The sequence below is a fragment of the Poecilia mexicana genome, unplaced genomic scaffold (assembly GCF_051168715.1).
Source record: "Poecilia mexicana isolate PSO_F unplaced genomic scaffold, ASM5116871v1 scaffold_15, whole genome shotgun sequence".
Taxonomy (NCBI): Eukaryota; Metazoa; Chordata; class Actinopteri; order Cyprinodontiformes; family Poeciliidae; genus Poecilia; species Poecilia mexicana.
This window is the reverse complement of record NW_028263384.1, coordinates 28552514-28578490: the sequence shown is the minus strand read 5'-3', so window position 1 is coordinate 28578490 and position 25977 is coordinate 28552514. Positions and strand designations below refer to the sequence as shown.

Here is a 25977-nt window from a genome sequence, read left to right as displayed (position 1 = left end):
CCATTTTTAAAAGATTTTCCATTTTGGAGAGGTCTGCATCATGAGAGACAGAATCTCAAAGGAAATCCAGAAAAATCCTGTACCATCTGCATATGAAGTGGGTTTGTTGGTGGTTTCTTTTCAGTTTGGCACATTTATTCACCATTTATGCCACATAATTTCTCTTATACCTCTGGTATTTTAGGATAAACCATTTCTTACACTTTCTTGTTATGTTTCATGTTATTTAATAACATGTACTGTATTCATAAAATTCAGAATGTGAAATTTCTTAATAGGGAGTGGATACAGAGGGCTTCAGAGTTGTATGATGATTAGTGTGATAAAATTGGTTTATAAATGACTAAAGGCCACTATTATTATATGTTCATATTCTCAATAAAAAAACAAAAATGCAAGCAAAAAAAATAAACAACTCACAGAGTTACAGAGAAAAGATTTTTCCAGCTCCTTCAGGAGCGATCATCCATTTGGAGAATGTTTTGGAGTTTTTTTCTTTTTTTTTAACAAACTCCATGATGGGTCTTTTTCACCTCACAACTGTCATTAGTTTTTTTCTCTACTTCCTCCTAAATGTTGCAGGAAACAGAAGATGAAGTTATAAAATATCGATGATCAGTCCATCACAGCAGAAAATCAAAGTGCTGTGGGAATTTGCTCTCACCTAACAGCCCTTGTGAAATCTGTCACAAAGCCTTTAATCACAGCTCCATCTTAAAATGAATATATCCCAACTAGAAGGAAAGCAAGAGCCTTTTCTTACTTTTGGATTGGTAAAACTGTTCAGACCTTATGTTCTCTGATTAAAGCTGGCCGTTTCGTTTTAGCAAAATAACTGATTTATTTAGAAAAGCAGGAATTGAAAGTGAACAGGTGAATCCAAGTAAATTAAAATATCATTAAAAAACCTGCATGTAATATAGTGTCATTTCCATTCATTTTGATTACACCTAATGAAAACTCCAAATTTAATTTCTCAGAAATTTGAATATTATATCAGACCATTGACAGAAAAAAATGCTATAATTTACAAATATCAGCATTGAAAATCAAGGCAAAGACTTCTAATTTGCAAGAAATAAAAATTCATTATTATCAAGTTGGTTGAGTTCTGTATCTTAGTATATTACTGGGAAGTTGTGTGGAAGGAAAAAAAGTAAAGTAGAAAAAAGGTGCAGCCTTTTTTTAGTGGAGCTCTTCATAAAACTGACTGTGGAAATTCCCACTAATTTTGGAAGAAACAGCATCTGCCGGTGTTGTTCCACCTTGTTTTAGCAAACCTAACGTCAGCGCAACAATCAACATTTAGAGCACTTTATGCTTCCCTTTGTTAACAAACAATATGGAGATCCTCATTTAGATTTCGAGCAAACTACCCTAACCTAATCTTAATACAGAACCTATGAAGACAAACGACACCATCGGAGCAGATGAAGGCAACCAGCTGCCACACTGAGCCACACTGAACCAGCAGTTCATGCAAAAGAGCAGAAACCAATTATTGAGCATCTATATTGTAAATGGGGATACTTTTCACCGGACTGCTATTTCAACTATCAATTATATTCTAATTTATTGAGATGCACCTGTTTTGATATTCAAAATGAAGCTGCAGTTCTATTTTTAAATAAATAAATAAATAAATAAATAAATAAAACCAATGGTCTCATTTGAATTTGCTACTTTGCTTATGAAACCAAATATAGAAACGGTATAAACCCATCTCAGAACACACCTTGTTAATGCTTTCTGTGCATACATACAGTAAAATGCACTTCTTGCCTACATACACTCTTTGCCTCACACTCTCAGAGACACACTGCCGCTCTAAAGCCGATACTAGAAGTACAGATAATATGTCCAGTAGAGCAGGTTGACAATGACGAAAGAAAGGGGGAAGGTGACTCTGGAGTAGTTGTCTATGTGGTGGGGGTTCTCGATGTGACAGCAGCTTATAAAGCGGAGGATTTTGCGCAGTGTGGCAAGAGTGGTGAGGCACCAGTTGGTGGGTTCTGGAGGGGACACTTCAGGCTTGGGCTCACTGCCTGAAGGACTGGAGGGGCTGACGCTGAGTTCTGCCGAGGCAGGCGCCGGCGGCGAAGTGACGGCGGGCTCCTTGCGTCTCTTGGCTCTGCTGGAGTGAGTGGAAATGGTGGTGACGATGCCGTTCATTTCGTCATCCATGTCGTGCATGTGGTGGCCGTACTGCAGGACAAAGGTCAGGTGGATTAGAAACTTGATAAGCGGTAAACATAATTATTACAACAAAGATGATCAGCATTATGGCAAACAGAATGACTAGAATCACATTTATTAGCGCAGTAAAGATGTATAAAAGTCTTTAAACCTTTCAAACATACAACAAAACGAATGTTTCCTGAACTTCCTAAATGCTTCGGTAAAGTCAGATTAAGATAGTTTCTGAGCAAATCGCTGTTCAGTTGGGCCAATTACCAATTACAATTTTTCCACCATCATCTCAGCCGCCTGAGATGATGGTGAGCTGAAGATACAAGAGTTCAAGTGACGACCCAGCAGTCTGGATGATGTCGAAAGATTGTGCAAAAAGAAACAGCAAAGGTGCCATAAGCTATTGCTACTTTCATTTTGTCCCAATTATTTTTTAATGTGAGATATCGTTCTCACCACTGCTTCAAAACGTGAAATTAAAAGTTTAGTGCCAATAACTGTAGACGGTGTTGTAAGATTTTGAACATTAACAACAAAGTTTTTAAACATACAGCAGAGTCTCACCATCAGCATGTGAGCATCAGCATGAGTTAGCGTGCAGAAGTGGGCCACGGCGTACTCAATAAGCGCTCCAAAGATGAAGCTGAAGCAGATCCCCAAGTAGACGTCGATGGCCTTGATGAAGCAGTTGGCATTGGGCAGCGACGTCCGCGCTCCCATCATCAGGGTGGTCATAGTCAGGACTGTGGTCACTCCTGTCAAACAATAAAACCAGCATTGGTCTGTAGAGATATGTGGTAAACATGTTCAATGGTTTATTCAAGCCCCAAAAATTCTAACAGCCAAAACTAAATGAATTCTCTTTTAATGACTAAAACGTTGGTCTGAAGGTTTCTGAAAACCACTTAGTATCACATCTGAAAGTATTAACTGTCCTTACTCTTTCCATTACCTTATAGATTTATTCTAAAAGCAATGAGTATAGATTTGTTTAGAAAAGTGTCTACACAATGTTTTTTTTTTCTAGTTTGCTCTAGAATTTGCGTTTCACAGAAAGAAAAAATCCTGGAATGACGCAAACTACTGGTGCGTAGTTTCTCTTTTTAAAATATGCAATAAATTTAACACCAACACTGTAAAAGTTTCAGTCAAATGTAAGAGAAAAAAAGCCAGGGGCTAAATCTGGTACATTGGAGTTTTATGGAGTTAATGTTCCTGAATAAGTAAACTCAAATTCATTTATAAAAGTTTATTTTTAAAATTTTAATTATCTATTTATACTGATGAAATGTTTGTGACGGAGTGGCAGAAAGCGATGGCGTCTACAAAACGCATCTGGTGTTTAGCAGTTATACATTTTCCCATGATCGCATAGAGATATTCTATAGTGTCTGGTCAACACTCAATCATGAAAGGATTATGGCAATTATAGTTTAATTGTCTAAACTCTGCAAATTGGACAATTTACAAAGTGTTAAAGAGAATTAAGATGGTCAGTGGATGAAACATTAAACAGATAATTTAGCTCATTATAGCAAACAAGCAAGACGGATTGAAAATAGGCTTGATTGTGATGGATCCATCCCACTTCCCCAACCTTCAGCTGTTCGTCTGGATCATGTTCAATAACGAGAAAAAAAATAAACCTTGTGTAAAATTTATGTTTTACAGGGCCATAAAATTCCAAATAGCACGACTACAGTAAAAGAAATTCTCTAAAATATAACACCAACAATTCCCAGGGAACGAGGACCAACAGACATCATGAAAGATTCAGCTGACTGTCATGTGCTGCGATGATTGATATTCTGTCAGCTTTTAAAGGTTAGAATGAGAGCAGTCAGGCGGGTTTCAGGGTTGCAATGCTTAGCTCAAACAGAATCAATTTAGATCTTTGAGCTCAAACTTAAACCAAGATTTGACCTGAATGCATCTGCAATTCATCCATCCAGCCACTGCCTTTCACTCACTCAAGATGGGCTGTGGACTGCCTGAAGAGGAGCTGCAACACCCAGAGTCAAAATAAGTTGTTTGTCTAGAATCGTAGGCCACTTAAGCTGCAACGTGATTCACAAACTCCTGAACGGTGGGGGTTCAAAGAAGTTCCTCATCACATGTTTTGTCATAAGTTAGTTTTTAATTAAAACAACAGTTCAAAATATCATGAAAGATTTTTGTTTGGCTGGAAAATTGTCAGACATAATAGAAAAATATTCTCGAGTCAGATTTGATGAATACCTATGCAAATTCGAGCCGGAACAGAGGATAAGGAAATCCAGAAGGACACCCATGAGAGGACCACCAGCAGGCTGGAGGGGACATACGTCTCCAGGATGAAATAGAGAATGCTCCTTTTCAGCTCGAAGTGGAAAACCAGCCTCGGGTAATGGCCTTCAAGAGACAAGAGAAAAAATAAGAAACAGCCATGAAAGAAAGAATGTAGATGCCAATTTAAAGCACAGTTGAGTTTAGAAGAAGTGGCATAAACTTACCTAAGTGATATAATTCAAAATATTCAAAGATAAGGCCCTTCTTTTAAACCAAACTCAAACATTCTCACCTGTTTCGTAGACAGCTTCTGAGACAGATGTGTAGTGGTCCTCCACGGTGTACTGAGCCAGTTGCAGGGTGTCTAAACCGCTGACAGACTCATTTCCTCGGGTCCAGTAAAACATGACATCGTTGATGTTGTAGCCCCCTGAAAAAGAGCACAGAGATAAAATCTTTTCTTTCAAGTTTGTGTGTCTATAGAATGTAGCCAGACCATTTTTTAATCCCTTGTTTTTATTCTTTGTTTTATGACTTTATTGTTCATCTCTTTGGCAGCAATGTGTGATGTGGTTCTTCATTTTATTCAGAGGGTATCTGTGTTGTTATGTCTGAGCTGGAATATCGCATCATCAAATGTCTCTTTCTTGTTCCACAAATTCACATAAATAAATATGTTGGTTTGCACTTTGTAATGTGGAAGAATTTGTTTATATGCACCTAAATAACTGCAGTTCCTTTTGAGACGTGGAACATGGAGACATGAGCATTAAATCAGTGCTACAGCTGTGGATTTTACAGCAACAGAATAACTGATGTTTCCTTTGCTAAGGCCTGAAGTGGCAATGAGAGAAACAGCAGGGAATGTTAATGGCTAATAGCTGTGCAATGTTCTGATCTTATTAAGACTCGGTTGTTTAGGAATGGAGCTTCACAGTGGGGGCCTGGCAAACTAGGCATAATGCTAAATATCTGCAACAAGAAAGACGTTGGAGGGAAGCAAAGTGAAGTGCTGAAACAGCAGACCTCCATTTAACATTTAAAAGTGAACCCATGAGAGTTCAAAACTTTTAAAGCAACATCACGTCTTACATTAGCAGCTGGTCAGGTGGAAGTTTACATTTCCATAATCCTAAACTGCACTGGAATGATTTAGATGAAAGGATATTCATGTTTCAGAATGTCCTAGTCAAAGTTCAGACCAAAACATGACTTAAAATGCTATGCAAATTATTGCAACACTGACTCCAGTCTGACTCAGTTTCAGCTTTTTTGTAAAGACAAGTAAGAAAAAAGTTTAGTCTGTAGAAATGCAAAGCAGAGAAATACCCTTTAACATGGCTCTGCAAGCACTGAATCGTGGGGTATTAAATAGACATGCATGCCACACTTTTCAGATTTATTTTTATTTTTTTAGTTCTTTAAATATAATGTGCACTGTTTCTTCTACTTTACAACTGTGAATTCCACTGTGATGATCTCTTTCCTGAAATTTAAATAACATACAAGCATTGGAGTTTGTGGTTGTGATGTGACAGAGTGTGAAAACGTTCAAAGGGATGCTCATGCATGTACTTCTGTTCCTTCACTTAATCAAAGAAGATAACAAAAAAGTGCAACAAGATCCTGGTGAGGAGCATCACTCTTACCTCGTACCATAACACAAACAGACAAAGCATGCAGACAGCGCAACTGAGATAACCCGATTAATTATTGTTCAAAGAAGGCCTGAAAAAATCTGATGATCAAAGAGAACACAGTCATGTGTGAAAGGGTTTACTGTAGCAGCATATGAGTCTAATATTGTAAGGTTATAGGAACCATCATGTGGTTGATTTTCAGTTCTAAAAGCCAGACTTGCTCATTTAATGAGGTTAAAAGTCTCAGATGCATTTTCCAAATGTGTCTGCAGAGGGAGTAAGAGAATAAGAACCGTAGTTTGGACCCCTGCAATCCCCTGTCAGAAATGATGCTTCATTTCTCACCGTTCACCCTGAACCAACCCATATGAAAAGATGAAGCTGAAGCCAGTTGGTCTGTTGATGAACTTGGTTCCTCAGCATTTCAAGTGTGGCGAGGGTCTTCACCTTACTTAATCTAAAGTCATGGACTGATGAGCAGTTAAATGTGGGGTACGGTTGACTTTGATGCCTTCAACAAATCAGTTTTGTCTCTACCCGAGGTTCTTAAAGGAAGAACTGATCAGTTTTCTGACCTGCAGCACTGGCACGACACAGGAAGTTAAACGTTGACATGGAAAAGTCGGCCCTTCGGTTCCACATTCTAACAACAGACTTTGCCAAAGGTGGCATCCAGCACCGACATTTTATTTCAAGCTCTACAAAAGAATGGCACTATTTTAATGTCTATTGCTGCCAAGAAGCACTAAATATTTTACTGCATCCTAATTTAAACACCCCACACACTCCCACAACAGCACTGCCTTTAAAGCTTCCTCCTGCGCAGAGGATCCAATTCTGGCACGGCTTTAAAAGAAATAAATCCTTGGATATACATTTTCATAAAGAGACACCGGGACAGCTAGAGGAGGACAGGATGTGATACAGAACCGAAACTGAACATCAGGAAGGGATAGAAACAGAACTGAGGGAGGAAAAGATAAGAAAGAGATATTTAGCCAAGAATTATTGAGGGTCCAGAGGAAGAACCCACCTCTCAGTTACCTGACTTTATCCTTAAAATGTCTTTCTGTCAGCTAAGTGGCCCTGGAGCTTGAGGTAAAGGTTTTGTGTGGAGCTGAGGGTTTGGTTGGCTTCTGGCAGGGATCAGACTGAGCCTAGTCTGGCTGGCTGTCATTTTACAGAAAAAAACAAAAAAAACTAAAGCAATCTGGGAATAGAAAGTGGAGGAAGATGTAAAACATGTTTATATCCACCATGTCACCAAAGAATAAACCTTCTTTCAATTATAACGACTTTTTTTATTTTAGGTACTCTTTACTTTACTTCATGGCCCCAAAAAGCATATAAAATATACAGACAAATATAATTAGACCAAACTGTTCCTGTTATAAAGCAGTTAGGGTAAAATATTTGATTTTTTATTTTGGTAAATGTTAGAATAATAAGAGGAAGATTTTTGTTATTCTGCAAAATTTTACCAAGTATGTTTGCACACCTGAAAAATAATAAACTAACTTGCTAGTAACTTTTCAGCAAGATTTAAGAGCTTGTTTTAAGTAAATAATGTCTTAGCATTGAATAAAGTGCCAGTTCCACAGGCAGATTATTTCACTCATAACAAGACATTTACAACTAATAGTTTTCCATCAATATTAATAAATTACTGTCTTAAAATATACTCATGTCCTGAGGTAATTGAACTGCAAACCAGACCAGAAATACTTGGTAAGAATTTGTGTTTTTGCAGAATAAAACTTTCTTCAAATTCAGAAGTTTACAGATATTTTACAAATATGAGGTAGAATTGCTTTTAGAACTGTATGTTGGATCGTAGGTTGCATGATGGTGCAGCCAAAGAAAATAATTTATGCCTGAACACATTGGCAAACTTTAATCCAGCTTCTTGTGTTGCTTCTGAAGTAATGGCTTCTTCCACTCAGAGTGGCTTTTCGGCCTGTGTTGGTTCAGGACACATTTCACTGTAGAAACCAATACAACTTTTTACATGACTTTCGCTTTTATTCTGGAGTTGGTATGCTTATTTCACGCCAAAACATGAAAGAAGGTGTTTTTATATGATATGAATACACAACTTTCTGGCTCTCATGCAAAATGCATAAATTAAAAATTATGCATTTATGCACACCAGCCCCACAGCGCCATGCTATGCTTGGTGCAGAGACGAAGCGGCTCTACACTCAGCTCCCTCCTCGCCTTGTCTCTAAGGCGGAGAATGGGGAAGCGCCGTATGACATGTGAGGCTATCAGCACAAAGCGGAGCCGAACACAGAAATGCATCCCATACTTGTAGAAGTTTCAAAACCGTGTCTACTGATGGTTCCACTTATGGAGGATTATGTTCTTTGTTTGGTCTGTCACAGAAAGCCTGAGTGAAATACATTGAGGTTTGTGTTTGAAACAAGACAAAGTGTGAGAACGCACTCTGCTGCAAGGCAGCGAAGGTGTGGCTGGATAGACACTGTTTGTGCTTTATCCGTGTTAAAGTAATATAAAAGCCTCACGCTCTGTCAAAGTTTAAAGGGTTCCTAAAGCTTCACAGAAAGCGTGCAGCTTGTACTTTTTCTACTCAGCAACTCTTCACTAACGACGTAGATAATTTTCAAGCACAACCCTCTGGCTTTGTGTTTGTGTGTTTTCTTTTTAATCAGAGTCGGCTGTTCCAGTGCCAAACACAACAGATTATTCCATTTTTACCTAAAATGTCCCAGCTTCTGATGCACTGTGACATCAGTGTTTTGTTGTTTTTTTCTGCACACACACAGGCAAAGATTGCACTTGCTTTTGCAAGCGATGTAGAAGATGAGAGAAAGTGATGTGTTTGATCCCTCGTTCTGATCACATTCACTTGAAATCACACCCACCCACCAACTCTCTGCCCCTGGCTCAAGGAGCATGGCTCAAATGTTCTTAACAAAGAGTGAAGTGTCTTACAGCTCTCTAGTTGTAATGTGCAGGTCTGCTTGTCCATTGGGTACTTCGTCAGATCCATGTTGCACGCCACAGTGGTGGTGATCCTGAAGAAAAAAGAATAATGTTTTTTCCCTTATTAGAATCCATATTTACATTTGAAGGGATGACAGTTGGCGTCACTAATCAGTGATAAACTCATCAAAAGCTCTCATTCTTACCACAGAACATGAAAAGTATGAGATGCAATGAATGAGAAATGAATCCCATGGCGTTTTAGCAAATTGTATGAAATTCAAAGCAAAATGTAATTTTACACACATTAATAAAAAAAAAAACACAGAAGTACCAAATTGATCCTAATTATATAACAGTAACAAGCAGATCCCATTATTCATAACAGCCACATTAGGCATTCCTCTGGCATTTATCAATATGTTACCACAGAGATGTTATACAGCTAATTAGATCTGTAATTATCAGGCGTGGAGAGACACTGCGATGGATGACATAATGCAGCCATGACGCATCATATCTGGAGGCCTTCACTTTTCATCTTTTCCTTCAGAAATAACTGCATTCAGACACAGCGCCCTCTGCAGGTCCTGGCATCTCTGGTAATGATGTGCAAAAAGCCTTAAAACACATCAATATTTTTATTAAATCATCTTATGGTCTTTTTAGAAACCTACAACGATCCACATGGTTTAAAGGGATTTTTTTTTTTCCTTTGGCCAAGATGTTTAGAAACTTTGAATTGCCAAAATTGGTTTAAAAAAACTGAAAGAGAGACTAAATACCCTTAAAATGGAAAAGACAGGAGAATGTTAGAGTTGTTACTCGACCAAGCTTTTTACAACAATGAGCGATGTTATTTATATAACAATATGTTATTAATATATTTATAAGTTATTAACACCCATCATGTTGATTAAAAGCAACTTTTTTATTATGATAATCTTTCAGCTTATTAGATTTTTGTAAATTGTTCAGAACAAAATTCTGTTACTGCAATGAAGGACGGACCAGTAAGTGGCAGCATTAATCAGTGATTACAGAGAAACTTTCTGCTACTCCCACTGCAAACCACTTCTTCACTTTGACTCTAGCTTTCATCATCCATGTCCCATCATAAGGTTTTATTGTGATGAAACTTGGTCATCTTTAACTTGATGTTTATCAGTATCTTACCACAACATATAAAAGGACATACATGATCTAAAAAAGGGGCCTTGTTAAAATCCTTTAAACTGCTGGGAGTTTCACTACAATCACTCTGACATCTGTAGCTCTTTCCCTCCTGGCCAGCAGTGAAACACTCAGCATAGCTGTCCTTTCTTCCTTTTTCCTCCAGCATCATACATTTCTCACCTCGCTCTGTCCCCTTTCCCAGCTTGAATCCCCTGAGGTTGCCATGCTTCTCCTGACTTCCTTTTCCTTTTTTTCGTTTGCTTGTTTTATTTTAGCTGGTCCTGTTGAGTGCTTTTCCCTCAACGCTCCCTGTGTCACACTGCGGTGCAGCGAGAGCACCGATTCCTGTGTAAAAGCAACGGCCCATGAAGTCAGAGCCAACCAGAGGGAGACGAGTATCGATCAGCCTTCAAATGGAGTCATCTTGTCCTCAATGCACACGGGTCTTAAGAATGAAAACACTGATTAAAACTTTGACGGGGAAAGTTCACGTTTTCTGTTTTTGAAGATAAGGCTTGTTGCACACGGGGACAATGTTGAGACACCTGGGTAAACCATCCAAACACACACACTGATACTCACCATCCAACTCTGTTTTGGCATGGTTTGTTTTCCATCTATTTAAAACATGTGTCTGAGTCAAAACTGGAGTCATAACTGCTGCATTTCCTTGATAATTTCTATATCTGCAGTGTTGGGAAATAGAAAGTACATCCCTTTATGATTCTCATGGTTTAAGTATCAGAGAATAACAAACAAAGTTCTTATTTAAATCTAACCTCCAGTAACTAAAAACTCACCATGTGTTTTCAGTATAATTATAAATTAAACCAAGGCAAAAGGAAAAGGCTTCTAGTGAAACTAAGTACATCTTTTCAGAAAGATACTGGAAGAAAAATAAAATGCTCTTATTGGATTTAAACTGAACTACGCAGCAACTCCTAAAATAAACATTGTACTTATTTTTCAGTCAATAGTTTTCTCCTAGTCCCTTCGTGTTTATAGTCACTAATCAAAGTGTAGAATTGAAGCTGAATTCAAATAATCAGATTATTTCTTTTAGCATTTCTTGAAACATAATATTCTAGAAATAGGAACATGGTGTACTTTCTTTCTCCCATTCAGAGCATCATGACTGTCGTGTTGACACTCACATCACATATAACTGGAAAATGTACAACATGTGTACTTGGCTGAGAATATTTAATAAGAATGGCACAAACTGCCAAAGGCTTGTCGTTCATACAGCACAATATCTGCCCTACACATCCAGACTGGACTTGGTGATGCTCACACTATCCACACATCAAGAGCTTGTGGACTCAGACAATCCAATAGTCGAGTAATAGTGTGATATAACTCCCAGCGTTGCAATCACATTATCTCAAATTCAGCCCACGCTTCCTCCCCCAGCCTGTTTCTTCTTGATTCCCTGGCCTACTTTTCTATTATCTGCTGGAGCAGAAGAAGAAGAAGAAGAAAAATCGAAACAAAACGAATGACCAACAATGCTTCTTTGTTAGCCCACCTCAGAGCATAAAGGACGGTCCCATTGGGGAAGATGCGGATCAGTCTGTTCTCCACTGTGATATCATGCAGGAAGGATTTTTTGGAGTCAACAATAAAAGTGTCCGGCACCCAGAGAAGCTCCACCAGGCGCCCGTCGAGGCTCAGGCTCTTGTTGCCCTCAAACACCAAGCGCTCATCCGTCCAGCGCTGGCGGAGGAATATGGTGGCCGTGTAGTCCTGCAGGAATTGGGAGAACAAGTTCATCAGACACTTTTAACAGGCATGTCAATAACAGGCTGGCAGTCATGTTGGCTGCTTGATTTGTGTGGATGAAGTCGGTTCCTGGAGGCCCCTCTGTGCCTGGGGCCACAGTTATGCACAGCAGGGCCTCAAATCAGCAGGTCTGCTCAGTCTTGTTTTTCAAAAACAAGACTGACTTTCTGTGCAAAACACTGACTGAGTGCCAAACATGATTACTTCATATAACTAAAGGAAATGATGCAATATTTCCTTTTTCTTTTTTATTTAACAGACGGAAATCTGAAAATTGTAGTTTTCATATCTTACAGCCCCACTTACAGCATATTTGATCGATTTATTTTTCTCTTGCAAAACAATTCAGTGTCAGATTGGATCTTAGAACAACCATATTCAAACCATGCAACATATTTTCAATGCAATGTAAGTCTGAACTTGGACTGGGTCATTTTAACACATGAATATATGCTTTGACGTAAATTATTGCAGTGTGGCTCTGTATGCTTAGCGCTGCTTGTTGGAAGGTAGCCTTCAGATACAGTCTACAGTTTTATGAAGGGCATGGTGTGTCCAGAGTGACATCATGTTTCTGTGAGTTTTTCTTTTTCACCACACATATAATTTTGCATGTCTGAACAGAGTTTTATCTGAACAGAGCATTTTATCCCACAAACTTTGCTGTGTCCCCTACATGGCTTGCAGCAAACTGAAAATAGGACTTTCACAGCTTTATTTTAACAATGGTTTTCTTCCTGCCAGTCTTCCATAAATCCCAGATTAGGGGAGTGCTCAAGTTATAGTTGTACTGTCAAGAGATTATTCCACCCGAACTGTAAACATCTGCACCTCCTATACCATGGGACTCTTATTTCATTTTACCTTAAATATTAATGTATCAAGTAATTAAAATATTCACAATAGATCTTTTTCTAAATCCATCTATCCGTTTATACATTTGTACAAGTGTGGTAGTGGTCCCCTTAATTAGACTCAGTGTAGTCTTGATTTTTGCATAAATGTCATTGTTATAGTTGGTTTGAAAGCAAAAATGTTATTTTAATCCACAATGTGAAAATACTGATATCTTAAATCTAAAAAGAGCCAGCACTGTGGATTCAACACTTTGTTGGTTTATTGCAGTTAATTTAATTTACGACGCAGTGAAACAAAACAACAATATCCACAACAATCCATCAAATGTAAGAGTGAGTATCTTACCATGTTGATCTCAGAAATGGTGTCAATGCTAGCGATGTCCAAACTCATTCCCACCGTCACAGGACCATCTCAAAAACAAAGAGAAAACTGGTACTACACATGTACACAACACTGACGGGTTTGCAAGTGTTTCTGTCAAATGTGTTTGAATGATAGTGGTAAATTATTATGGTCTTCAAAGAGAAGGCCATGAAACATACAAGAACAAATATGCCAACTCTATAGTGTCAAAATAGAAACTGGTCTATTTAGACTTAGAAGTTATTTGCAAATATGTCTTCTTTTTCTATCTGAGATGCCAACTATCAGTGAAAATGTTAATTTTTAAAGCACAATTACATGAAAACTTACTGCTAGATGAAGGAATATTTTCATTATCACAATGTTATTTGTGTTTGTATTAACAGGCTCTGCAGTATCGGTCAATTTGCTGCAGAGCTTTTATCTTGATAGGAGAAAACAGCAGTGATCTGGTGCTGTTTTATCAGGGCTAAAAATAATAATACAATAGAAAGACCTACAGTGAATCTCATTATTCCTCTGGACGTTCACACTCATTTTTACTTCAGATTTGTTTTTCCTACCAGGCAAATATAATGTCTGGAGCTACTGATGACAGGTTTGTAAAATTTTATTTCAGTAATTAGCAAAATCATTTGAGATTTAGTCAATGCCTAAAAGCTCAATTATGGTCTAAAGTCACACACACAAAAAAAATCTATGCTAAGACATAATAGTTATTTAACAAAATCCCAGAAGAAAAACCAGTAGGGAACCCCAATAATTTATAAAAATAAATCTAGTGTAAGAATTTTTAAAATGTATTTTTTAGTTTGATTAGTTTTAGTTTGGTGGATGTTAACAGTAAACTGTTAGTGGTTCATGGCTAGATCGCTTAGCTTATGAGTCATTTCAACATAGAAATGGTTCAGTGGATATAAAATGTACTTTTTGCCAAGATTCTCTTAGTCCACAGACCCAAATCCTGTAGAAAACTTGCTTTGTGAGTTGAAGAGGAGAGAGTACCCAGAACTCTGGATCATCTAGAGATTGTGCCAAACATAAGGGCCAAAGATTTTACTCCTTTTATGCTCCAACCTTATTGGGCCAACATTGTGAAATGCTGTAGAAAAGGCCTAAGTGCTGCCTTATTGGCTGAAGAGGCTGAATTATTAATGTGGGACTGCCAGAAATTATGCTGAACAAATTAACTAAAACTAAAGGTTGGAGTTATTTAAAGTTTTAAGTATCTGATAATGCTTCTTTAGTAAATAACATTTATTTTGAAAGGGCATTTTTATGTTTTCTACAGACATTTTATAGCACAATCAAGTAACTATGTTAACTTCAGTTGTCGTAAAAATGCTACATATATCAAATATGACTTAAAATATGACTTTGTAATTTAACACCTTGAAATTGTGGGAAGCTCCTGCTCTGTTTGAAACTTCGCCTTCAGGAAGTCATCACAACATAGCTCCTCTGTTAACCCTTTAACGACCATCCTACCAGTGCTGCACTCAGAGGTAACTCATATAATAAGTAGATGCTCAGTTCCACCAGATGTTTGCTAATTGCTGCTGGCTAGTCTGAAGGAGAAGAGAGAGTCCCATTGGTTGCCAATAGAGATTAAAGGATTTCTCAAACATGCATGAAAAGACCAAGGCAAAACTCCAGGTATGATTTTGATGAGGGAATAATATTATAACGCAAAGCTAAAAAATAAAAAAAGAAAATTTTACATAAAACTGCCCCTTTAAATCATTTCACACATTTTTATCTGCAAAGCCAGAACCTTTATCTGCGTGTTTCCACATTCTCTTTTCTTTACACCTGGATTTCAAAGAATTCAATTACATTTGAGTGTATGAATGGAGGCATGAAATATTCAGCAAGGACATGCAAGCACAATTCGACAATTTGAACTCCTCCCATTCTCCATTACACCACCATCCTCTGACTGTTTTGTCATTTCCACATCTGCATGTCTGTGCTGCTTCCTTACTCTCAAAGAAAGGCCTGAGATACTTGTTGTATCCTTTCATCAGCCTCTGAATGGTAGGAGGCAGAATCTCTCCTTCCTTCACTTCTGCGTTGAGCAGCGAGTTCTCTAACAACCTGAGAACAAAGACAGAGAAAGAGAAAGGCTGAAATAAACGACAGCTCTCAGTTCTCCTCCCCTCTGCAGGTGGATCCTTCTTTGACGAATCCGTAGGGCGTCGACTGCCAGACTTAAAGGGCTGCTGAGCTGCAGATTAAAATGGCATCAGTGAAATGGAGGACAAGCTAAGAATAAAAAATAAATATCTTCAGGCGAATATAATTTAATATAAATTATTCCCTGGCCTTGGTCTGTTTTTCTGTCCATTTTTGTCTTTTATATGGTTGCTTTCATGAGGTTTTTTTTTTCCACTTCCCTCCCTGAATGCGATCCTTAAAGGCACATTGAAGTGTAGGAAGATGATAATACTGCTTGCAATTTGAAGCAGAGGAACATTCCCAAGCGGTGCGTGTGTGTGCGCATGTGTGTGTGTGTGTGTGTGGGGGTGTGTGTGTGTGTGTGTGTGTATATATGTTTGAGCGTAAATCACACCCTAAATACAGAGCTGCTCTGAAGAGAAAAAAACCCCGAGGCACGTGCCATGATGTAAGAGAAGCTGAAGCAAGACAGATCAGGCCATGTGCGCAAGCTGAAAAAACATTCATCTCCCCACACCGGCAGCAGTCCCCCATGTCACTTGTGAGCTGATGTATGAGAGGAGGAGAGCAAGCTCAGAGCCTTAAAATGGGTACAATGTTTGGAGCTCTTTAATATCAGCCCCCACGTGAGTCATGAGCATTTAGAGTGAATATGATTTAATGTATGAAAGCTTTACAAATTAATTGACGTAATTAAAGCCCATGTGATTTCAACGACTGTCATTCGCAAATTGCAGTGATTGTTTGTTTTGCTTCTAAATGTTCATCTAAACTTCATCCACTGAAAGGAGAAGCAGGTACAAATACTGTCTGGATCGATGAATGGAGAGCCAAAAGAAAACGATTTGGCCAAAAAGTTCCAAAGAATGTACAGCCACATCTCATTAACTTGAGTAAAGTTATACTTAGATTCAAACCTTTATTCTTATTAAGTAAAATAAATATCAAGAAAACTTTTTCAATTTGGAAATGTTTTCTTACCAAAAGCTGAGGCCATGCACTTTGCAGCCCCAACTCACGCCTTGTGTAACTTCCCTTCACTGTGCTTTCCATACTTTTTCCTTCCACTTAACATTCCAGTACCATCCTTGGATACAGCACTCTATTAGCAGCATTTTTTTGTTATTCTTTGATGCAAAGCTTATTCTGATCATTTTGAAACACAGTGCATGGAGTATATCCAAACAGGAGCAAAAATATCTCACAGACCTGCTGCCTTACTTCACTGCATCAGTTTAGATCTGTATGTGTTTTGTTAGTTTGACGACCAGATAAAAATCCAGATACTTTTGGAAACACTTTTCATAAAGTGTGAATACAATGTGTGACCCAAAAATAACACTCCACAGAAAAATCATACGAACGTTTAAACATAAATACAACTAACATCTGCATATTATTGTTGTTTGTTCAAAATATCCAGAAGAAAAAGACAATTTTGAAGTCTGTTTTCGGACGCTGAGCATAGAAACAGCTATGATTTCACAGATTTCTGAGTAGAAATGCAAAGAAAAATCAACAAAGATAAAGACAAAAAAAAAAAACTACTGATGTGAAAAACAAAACTGATAGTTAAATGTTCATTCTCTTTTGTGATAAGATGATATGGTTCTATGTGCAGGAATTGAAGCTTTTGTTTTTATTAATGATATTTTAAAAATCAATACAATAACTAATACTGCATGTAAATATTGTTGCAATCATTCACAGCAAAAAGAATAATCCAGATAGTGTTAAGACCAGAAATCAATAAAAAATAATCTGCATTTTAAGCTGCACAGGTTAGCAAAAGAAACTAAACAATGGTGGTCATTATGAGTAAAACGCCAATCTGCTGACATAACTATAGAAATATGGTTATTATCATCAGGAGTGTTTTTGTAACCAGTATTCTACATTCATTGGAGTCATTTTTTTAATGCATGTCTCTACAGTTAAAGCCCCACAACTTCTACTCATCATTTACATTAAGTGTTGCATAAAATAACTGCATCTATTCAGATTTATTATGATGCTGATGTTTATTGTCGCTCTCTTGGTATCAGCAATAGAAATAAATAGCTAAATTACAAACGAAAATGCTGTGCAAACACATTTAAAAAGAGCTAATCATTGTCACAATAATTCATAATTCATATTGCAATAAAAGGAATTTGTGTTAATGATAAATAATGTGAACATTTCTAATCCCTTCCCAAAATCACATGCAATATTTAAAAATAAGAGGCAAGTTCAGAATCAACCTCTAACTGCTCGTGCTTCTCACTCTCTCTTTTCCGATATAATATTTTTCTCTATTTTTCGTTGTTTTTCACCACTGTACGGTTATGTTTTGTCCCAATTGAAGCCTTCTGTGTCTCATCACCCACTCTCCCCCTCTCTCTTTGTGTATATATAGTCCTTTTCAGTCCTTTTCAGTCTGTTTGCCTGCCAGATTTGTCAGCCTCTTCACCTGCCTGCTTGTTTTCCCACTTTTATTTTTTGGAGAATTGTTTTGTTTGCTGCTATTTATTCCAACCTGTTTCCTTTGACATATTTTTTTTTATTTTTTTTAAACGTAACTGCGTTTCTGTCCTTCTAAACTCACATAAAACACACTTGTGTTAAAAAAGAAGGCAAAATATTCAATTCCTATCACTCTGAATGACGACAGGAAGTTTTCATTTTTCTCGGCCATAGCTCCTTTATCTTTTGTTTTGTTTTGTTTTGTTGTTTTTGTCCTGAACTGGACCCCCTGAGTTTTTAAACCCAGGCTTGATTCCACAGTGAAGAAAAAAGAAACTTTTTTGCCAGAAAGCTCGACTTGTTTCACCTGACTGTGTCAAATCAGCTGAGATGGGGGGGTGCCTCCACCTTGACAGACTGATGCTATGCTGCATAAAGTCCCACTCACAGGGCTGGCAGCCTGTTGTTTCAGCTGGCAGCTCTTTTGGATGGGGAAGCCATGTTAGTAATGGTGCTGACTGCATTCAGCTTCTGGTAAAATCAATCTGGGTCACCCTGTTTGACCCCCCGTCTCCCCGCACAAATGTATGTGTGTTTGTAATAACAGACATGAAGGCAAAAATATGTACAAAATGCCACTGAAGAGGTCCAGAGCTATGCAGATTTATAGTATTTTTTTTTTACATCAAATCATTGTAATGAACATTTAAACATTTAAGTAACGCAAACAGAAACATAACATAACACTTTCTAATGGATGAAAACCCAAAGTTGTCAGATAATGGAATGCAGCAGATCTCACATCTCCTCTCATTCTGTCCATCTCAGTAAATCCCCAGACTCTAACTTTTGGCTGTCTAAACCTTCACCTGCAGAATGAGACTTGAGCTTTCCAACCTGCCAAACAGTTGCTAACCACTGAGCCCTGAAAAAAAAATAAAATAAGAAGAAGCAGAAAAACAGGGAAAGCAAAGTAGATTTCCAAAACACTCCAAGAATTCATGATTTCTTCCAACACAAGCAGCTGATCTGAGATTGTTTGGTTGAGCAGCAACACAGATCGAGTCAAACATAAAGTGATGATTTATATTTTCTCACGCATGTGCACTCACAATGAATACCATTCATATTCATATAGAGCAGGTTCCCTCAGCACTATGACACGACGCAGACCCACAACCTGCACACTGTGCTGCCTATCAAGAATAACAAGATGCCACTGTTCCACAGCCACTCCGACTTTCTAAGGTTACCTGCATCTAATTCAGGGGTGTCCAAAGTTAGTCCTCAAGGACCCCTGTCCTGCATATTTTAGTTTTCTCCCTGGTTCAACACGCCTGAACACTGACATGCTGAGGAGGTAGAGACTTCCACCAGGTACCAAAACATACAGGATGCCGGCCCTGGAGGACGGACTCACCCTGATCTGAATAAATTTACTGGTTTGTTTTACAAAGACCGAATAATGTAAAGGAAGAAATCAGGTGGATCCAGGTGCAGGTACTGGACTTGGTGCAGTGTCACTGAATATGATGAAAATGCTAAAATCATTTCTCTGGATCCATCCATTTTCTTTACACCCTTGTCCCTTAGTGGGGTCAGGAGGGCTGCTGGTGCATCTCCAGCTAACGTTCCGGGCGAGAGGCGGGGCACACCCTGGCAGGTCGCCAGTCTGTCGCAGGGCAACACAGAGACACACAACCATGTACACACACACTCACACCTAGGGAGAGGCCAATTAACCTAACAGTCATGTTTTTAGACTGTGGGAGGAAACCGTAGTACCTGGAGAAAACCCACGCATGCACAGGGAGAACATGCAAACTCCATGCAGAAAGACCGGGGCCGGGAATCGAACCCAGCAAGGCAACAGCTCTACAAACTGCGCTATTAACTTACAATACAATTTGTAGATTGTTTTCAAGGAGGAAATCTTAAACTTCTGAAAGAAATTGCAGTGTGGGAAGCTGAATACCTAGAAGCAATGCAACTTGGCACACTGTTAGCTGGTGTTACAAACTAGCTAATAGCATTAGCCAATCCAGAAGCACCATCTGTTTTTCTTGAGATGGTTGCGCAAAAAAAGCCTGGTACCATCTCTGTATTTTAATAATTGTCTGATTATACAAAGGTAGCTGCATGCAAGCTGTTTTTCAGAACTTTGTTTAGGTGAAAGAAAATGTAGGATGAAAATCAATGGCGTTCTGGATGTAATTTTCTGTCCAATTACCATTTATACATTGGCAGCATCTACATAGTGGAACTCAAAATAGGCTTCATTGTCTTCATAAATACCAAAAAGCATTTTAGTAACCCACAATAATTAGATTTCATTGACACAGCTGGGATAAAAAAAAGATGAAGACATTTTCCTTAGAGTTGAGCGTTTCTGACAGCGGGAGCTAGCATCAGTACGGGCTCAACAGTTGGATGTCAAGAGGAGCATCAGTGTTTCATCACTCCAATTGATTTCTTAGGGTTCATCTGCCATGACCTTGGAAGTGATAACATCATCAGCATAAATGGATGTCTTTGTGAGAAAACAGCAGCTTTACTCTGATAATCGGCCAGTCACACACAATCGAGCCAGGTGGAGGAGGAAGTGAGAACAGGAAGCAGCGTTTATTAAGTCCTAGTTTGTCAGGATCAGTGACTAATAAGCCCTTTGGATATTCACTCACTCCCTTTGCTTTGTTGAATTTCTCTCTCATATCTCCCCTCTATTCCTTTTTCTGTCTCACTGCTTAAATAATGCATAAATGTGTTATTTAAGTGAAAAGTGGTTCTAATTAACCAAGAAAAAAACCCTCAGCAATGCAGTGTCTAGAAAAATCACTAACATAAACTGGACAAAAAAAAATTGCAGTTATTTATTATTTACATATAAAGACTAATAATATGGTAGAGGTGTAAATGAGCCACACAGTAATGGTTTTGATACATACCTGGTGTTCTGGGTCATAGTTTAGTCCAGGTACATAAAAGTAGCAAGAAAGATCTCTAAATGCCAGTTACTAAATGTACCAATAACTGGAACTGCTGGTTAAAAACAAGCCCCTGCAGTTCATTCTGACTGGTCATCCTGGTTTTGCTTTGGTAGGTAGTGCTCAAGATAGTAGCTCTTCTGTGTTCAAATGCTGCTGCCAGGAAATATTCAACATTTCTTCCAAGCCCTCATCTGACTCTACTGCTGTAGAGTCTTGTGTGACCAACATTCATGAAGGTTATTGTGATAGAGAACACCTCATGATGACTTTATGGAAAACTTGTGAATCTTATATCATTCTGCAGAAATGTGCAAGTCGTCTTTGGCTGAGCTCTTTAAATTACTTTCTTCTGTCAGAAGTGTTGTGGGAAGCACCTGGTGAAGGCTGGATTATGATGAAATTATAATCGTTTCATCTGTATTGATACTCCTTCTGTATCTGTCAACTATTTAGAAAGACAATATCTGTGACAGATTCGGCTTTTCATGGGAGCGACAATGTGCAACATGAAATACGACCAATGGAAAGACAAAGGTGAACCCAGCCGGTGTAGCCCCGATCCTCATTCATATTCCCTGGATGGTTGCTTATGCTAATGTGTTTTGCATTTCGATGCAAATGTAAGGGCAGAAAAACGGGTTCAGACAAAGTAATACATTGTGATGGTGTAGTCGGGTCAGAAGGACTGAACCCTGCGGCAGAATTTGCTTTTTCACATTCGGTTCCGTGACATAGCCTCCCACCATATCAATCTACCCAGCCGCTTCCTTGTCCTCTCTGTTTCCAATGCACACAAGCCATGGGTCCGGGCCCGGCTTGCACATTTCACAACAAATTAATTCAGCTGAGCATAACCCCTGCAGAGAGCTGAGTAACACTCTCACTGGACCCCTTTCTAACTCTTTCTCCGCCACTCTTCCGCCCACTCAGCAGCAGGCTTGACTCAAACCCGCTTCTCACCCCCATTCCTTATTTCAGTGATTCATGTCATTCATTGCTTCTGCAGGATCCCTCGCTTTGCCCCCCTGAGCTCCCCAAATCCCCCAGGCCGCCTGTGAGCTTTAAAACCCAAACCCCACAGAGGAGAGCAACATGTGGGTTTTCTGTTCGCCCTGGGAGTAAATTAATTTAATATTCCCTTTTGAAATATGTACAAAGAAACTGAGTTAAACATCCTTCCAAATGTTGTTTTAATGTATTTTTTCTTCTTTCTTTTGAGTGTGTCCAGGTTTCCAGCTTACAGATCCCCTGCAGGAGTCAAAGAAAAGGGACAAAGGTCCATTCACGAGCATAATGTGTCCAAATTCCCTCATTAAGAGCACATTTCATTTCTACATTTTTGACAAAATGAGATTTACGCTTTTAGCAATGCATTTATGTCAACATTTTTTTATCACAGTTCTGTTCCTCATATCTGAGTTTAAATTTGTCCGGATACAAATATTTATCATCTTGAATATTAGAATTGGTTTGGGGCCACAACAACAGTAAATAAATGAATATAAAGGAAATGTATTGGTGAAATAGTCTGATAAGTTACTATTGTATGTAACTGCAGTCTCCCTGTTAGGTTTCAGAGATTATGTCCTTATGTTTTGTCAAAGTATTTCAATAGTCCGCCAGCTTTTCCAAATCCCACAAAATCCCTGGGAAACAGAAAGCTGGAAACAATGAAGATACTGTTGCTGCTAAAGCTGTTTGGTGCTCTGCAGCCTACTTCTTCCTGCACTGAGTTCGCCACTCATTTACCTTTGAAGCAACATGACCTTCAATTAACCTTGAATTAAATCTGTCATCAGTTAGCAGCACAGCAACAAAAAGATTCTTTGGTTTGTTAAGTGCTTTGCTTACCTTAGTGCCCTTACTTTGTAAACACTATCTGAGCTACCGTTACAAATGTGTCGAGAACTTTGCAATTGTGGTGTTTCCATTAAAAGAGAAAAGCTATTAAAATCACAAGTGAAAATGTTTCTGCACGCAATAAGTCATTAAAAAACTCACCACTTCATCCTTCTCATACCACTTCCTGCCTTCGTCTTCATCATTCTCGCCAGTAGTGACATCCGGTTACATCAGCCAAAAACTATTTTCTTCAAAATTGCCGTGTTTACATTAAGCAAATTTATTTCCAAAATATCAAATTGTGAAATGTTAAGACTAAAGGAAAAGAAGTTACTGCTAACACATAGGAGTGGTAAAATAGCAATGTGATGCTACAATTGTTGATAGAAAAAACAAAAAAACAATAACATTTATTAAAACTTTAGTAATTTCGACTATCTGACTTTGTTTGGCCAAATTTATGCCCAACACTACGTGTGCCTTCCAGCATGCTCCTCCAATAACTATTTGATTTAACTGTCTAACATTTGGTCGAATGACTTTGAAACAGTGAGACGGTGCAGCTGGTCTTGGTAAATGATTAAAGTCTACCAGTCTTAAACTGTGAAAAACACAATACCATCATGTGCACAAAAATGACTTATCTGATTTTATTTGCACTATAAATCACAAACAAACATATTAATCTTCTCACTGTTCATGGCTAAGGTTACACTTCCCCGGGTTTCCAGTGAAGAGCACGCTTGTTGTTTCCTTGACAGCTGGTTGCAGCAAAGAGGAGGCAGCTCTTGTCTCTTGGCCAGACCACTGGAGGTAAAACATATTATTAGCTCAAACCTCCAGGTGTGCAGAAGAGTTGCATTCATCTTGAGCACTTTACCCATTAAATGCTATTAAACTTCTTATTTTCTTCTTTTAAAAAGAATATTTGATTTTGCAACTGTGCAATGGCATTTTGGAGCAAAAACTGCTATTGCTCTCATATATTGAGATGGTATTTTGCTGTGAAGGGACTTTCAAGCCTTCCTCAGACCTTTCAGCCATTTCACACACAGAGACACAGATACAGGCAACCAGGCTCCACAACAAGAAGCCCTCCTGAGTTTGTGTAGTAGGCTTGTGTGCATAAAAGCAGCTGTTTCTCCCTTTCATGCTGTGGCAGTGAGCTCCCTAAGCTCCTCCACATGGGAGAGTAGCAGAAGTCCCCTCGACCAAATAAAGAAGATTTTCAGTCTTCATCTGTCCCCTGAAGTTAGAGGAGCCTCAGAAAAAGATTTTGACACAAGAAACAAAAAGCCTTATGTCATAAAAGATCACAGATCCTTACATCTGGGTTGAGATTAAAAGCAAAATGCACACGAGTAGAAACACACGCCTTCCCTTCACCAGTTAGAGAAAGTAGGATTCATGTAAATATATTAATCTGGGCAGAGAAAATAGGATCAAATAAACAGCAAAGAAGCAACAGTTTCACATATTTACTGTATGTGAAACAATCAAAAATGTAGAACATTTCCGGAAGCTTTAAATCCCTTTAAGCATTTTTACATTCAAAGGGCATTTTCCACAAAAGCAAAATCTGAAAATTGAGGTTTTATAAGTAAATGTAGATCTGAACTTTGACTGGGCCACCCTAAGCTCTGAGTATCCTTTGGTCGTAACCATTTCTCTGTATCACTAGCTGTATGCTTAGGGTCATTGCCCTATGGAAGGTGAACTTTAACCCACGTCTTCAGTCTTTTGTGGCAACTAAGACGTCCTTTTCTAGAGTTGTGACACATTTTGCTGCATTCATCTTCCCATCAACTCTGACAGCTTAGAGCGGCACCACCATGGTTGTATAACAGCTTTTCACCACACGTAACATTATAAACAGGCCAAAGTTCAGTTTGGGTCTCCTTTGACTGGAACATCTTCTTCCACATGGTTGCTGTTTCCTTTACAAACTTCCAACATTACATATCGCTCCTTTTCAGCAATGCCCTCTTAGGTTTGTAGAGTAAATGGGTGAACAGTCAAGTCTTGGTAGATTTGCAGTTCTGTCACACCATTTTAATAAGGGATTGAACGATGCTCTGCAACAGGTTCAAAGGTTGGGATATTGTTTTATAACCTCTTGTTGTTCTAACCACTACAGTTTTACCCTTGACCTGTCCTCTGTGTATAAATCTGTTGTTTCCTTACACATTTTCTTAAACCGCTGGATTTATTCTGACAGTAAATTACAGAATTACAATATGGGAGAGGAAAAAGTAAGATCACTTACTGATAGAAATACATTTTAACTTGTAAATGTAGCCTTCATTCAGTTCTGTGGAAATTTAGACCAAATGCAGCTGTTAGGTTGTAAATTATGCTGAAACCCCTGAGTGGTGGGATTATGTAAAGTAGTGTCCATGGTGCAAAAACCTAAATGAAATGCAGACATATTTATGCATGAAATTTGTTTTTCTGTATCTATTCAAAATGTTTATGTAACTCTGCCCCTAATTGGGAAAAAAAACAAACAGAGAAAGAGAAACCAGGAACAAAAATAAGGTGCTGAGGTAATTAGTGTAGAAATTCGATTTTACCGCCGCAGGCAGAATGTTCATGTCAGTAATTTGCAGTGTCGATTTTAAATCTATTTGGATTTGGAAATAGAAGGTGTGGAAATATGAGGAGCAGAATAGTCCTCTCACTACGAGGACTATAGGAGCCAATTAGCTTTCTAATTGGAAGGAGAGACAAACACAACAGCAGAATGACAAACCTAAAAGGTCATGCTATGAGAACTCTATGTTTTTAGTTAAAATGAGATAATGTTGTCTGAGTTGCAGAAAATTATCAATACCCATGGTCAGACATGTTCCTAAAGCAACAGCAGAAATTTCCAGCATGTGTATTTTTTGCTGTTTGTTTAAAATGCCTTATTTTTATTTTATTTTTTTACATGTCCTCGTTCTGTCTTTCTTTGCTTGATTCTGACGTTTATTTTAAAAAAAAGTGGTTGAAAGAGGAGCACAGGCACGTCAATGTCTCTGATTACGTTCTTAGGGAGTTTCTCACCTCGTAGTGCAGTCGTCTGAATTTGATTGGAACCAAAATTGCAACATTTGTTATATTTTCAGCTGGTGCTGTTCACATTCACACTGCACTGTCAAACAATCCAAACTCTCTAAAAGACCTGTTCCCCTCCTCGCCTGTGGTGGCGCTGCACCAATAACCAGTGAAGGAAACGTCATGTAAATCTCGTAAAAAGACACAAACCTCCTCCTTCACAAAAAGTAATAAAAGATGGAGTGTCCAATTTTAGCGGT

At 38.4% G+C, this 25977-nt stretch overlaps 1 protein-coding gene across 1 annotated transcript; it reads right to left on the bottom strand.

Annotated features, from left to right (window-relative positions):
* Positions 1 to 1610: 1610 nt before the first annotated feature.
* gabrzb (gamma-aminobutyric acid type A receptor subunit zeta, b) lies at positions 1611 to 19699 on the bottom strand. The gene is made up of 9 exons (XM_088012897.1): positions 19628 to 19699; positions 15211 to 15336; positions 13206 to 13273; positions 11749 to 11966; positions 9054 to 9136; positions 4751 to 4888; positions 4429 to 4581; positions 2755 to 2945; positions 1611 to 2205 (listed from the first exon to the last, which is right to left on the bottom strand). Exons 1-9 carry the CDS (start codon positions 19677 to 19679, stop codon positions 1840 to 1842), a joined length of 1395 nt encoding a protein of 464 aa, XP_087869023.1. The 5' UTR covers positions 19680 to 19699; the 3' UTR covers positions 1611 to 1839.
* Between the last annotated feature and the right edge of the window lie 6278 nt (positions 19700 to 25977).

Excerpts from the sequence above, each read along its gene's own strand:
- gabrzb (XM_088012897.1), bottom strand. The coding sequence starts at position 19,679 with ATGGAGTTTGCATGTTCTCCCTGTGCATGCGTGGGTTTTCTCCAGGTA. Across the intron at positions 4,889-9,053 it reads CACATTACAACTAGAGAGCT|GGGGCTACAACATCAACGAT; the intron begins GTAAGACACTTC and ends GCTCTTTTTCAG. Across the intron at positions 4,582-4,750 it reads AGAAGCTGTCTACGAAACAG|GCCATTACCCGAGGCTGGTT; the intron begins GTGAGAATGTTT and ends TGTCTCTTGAAG.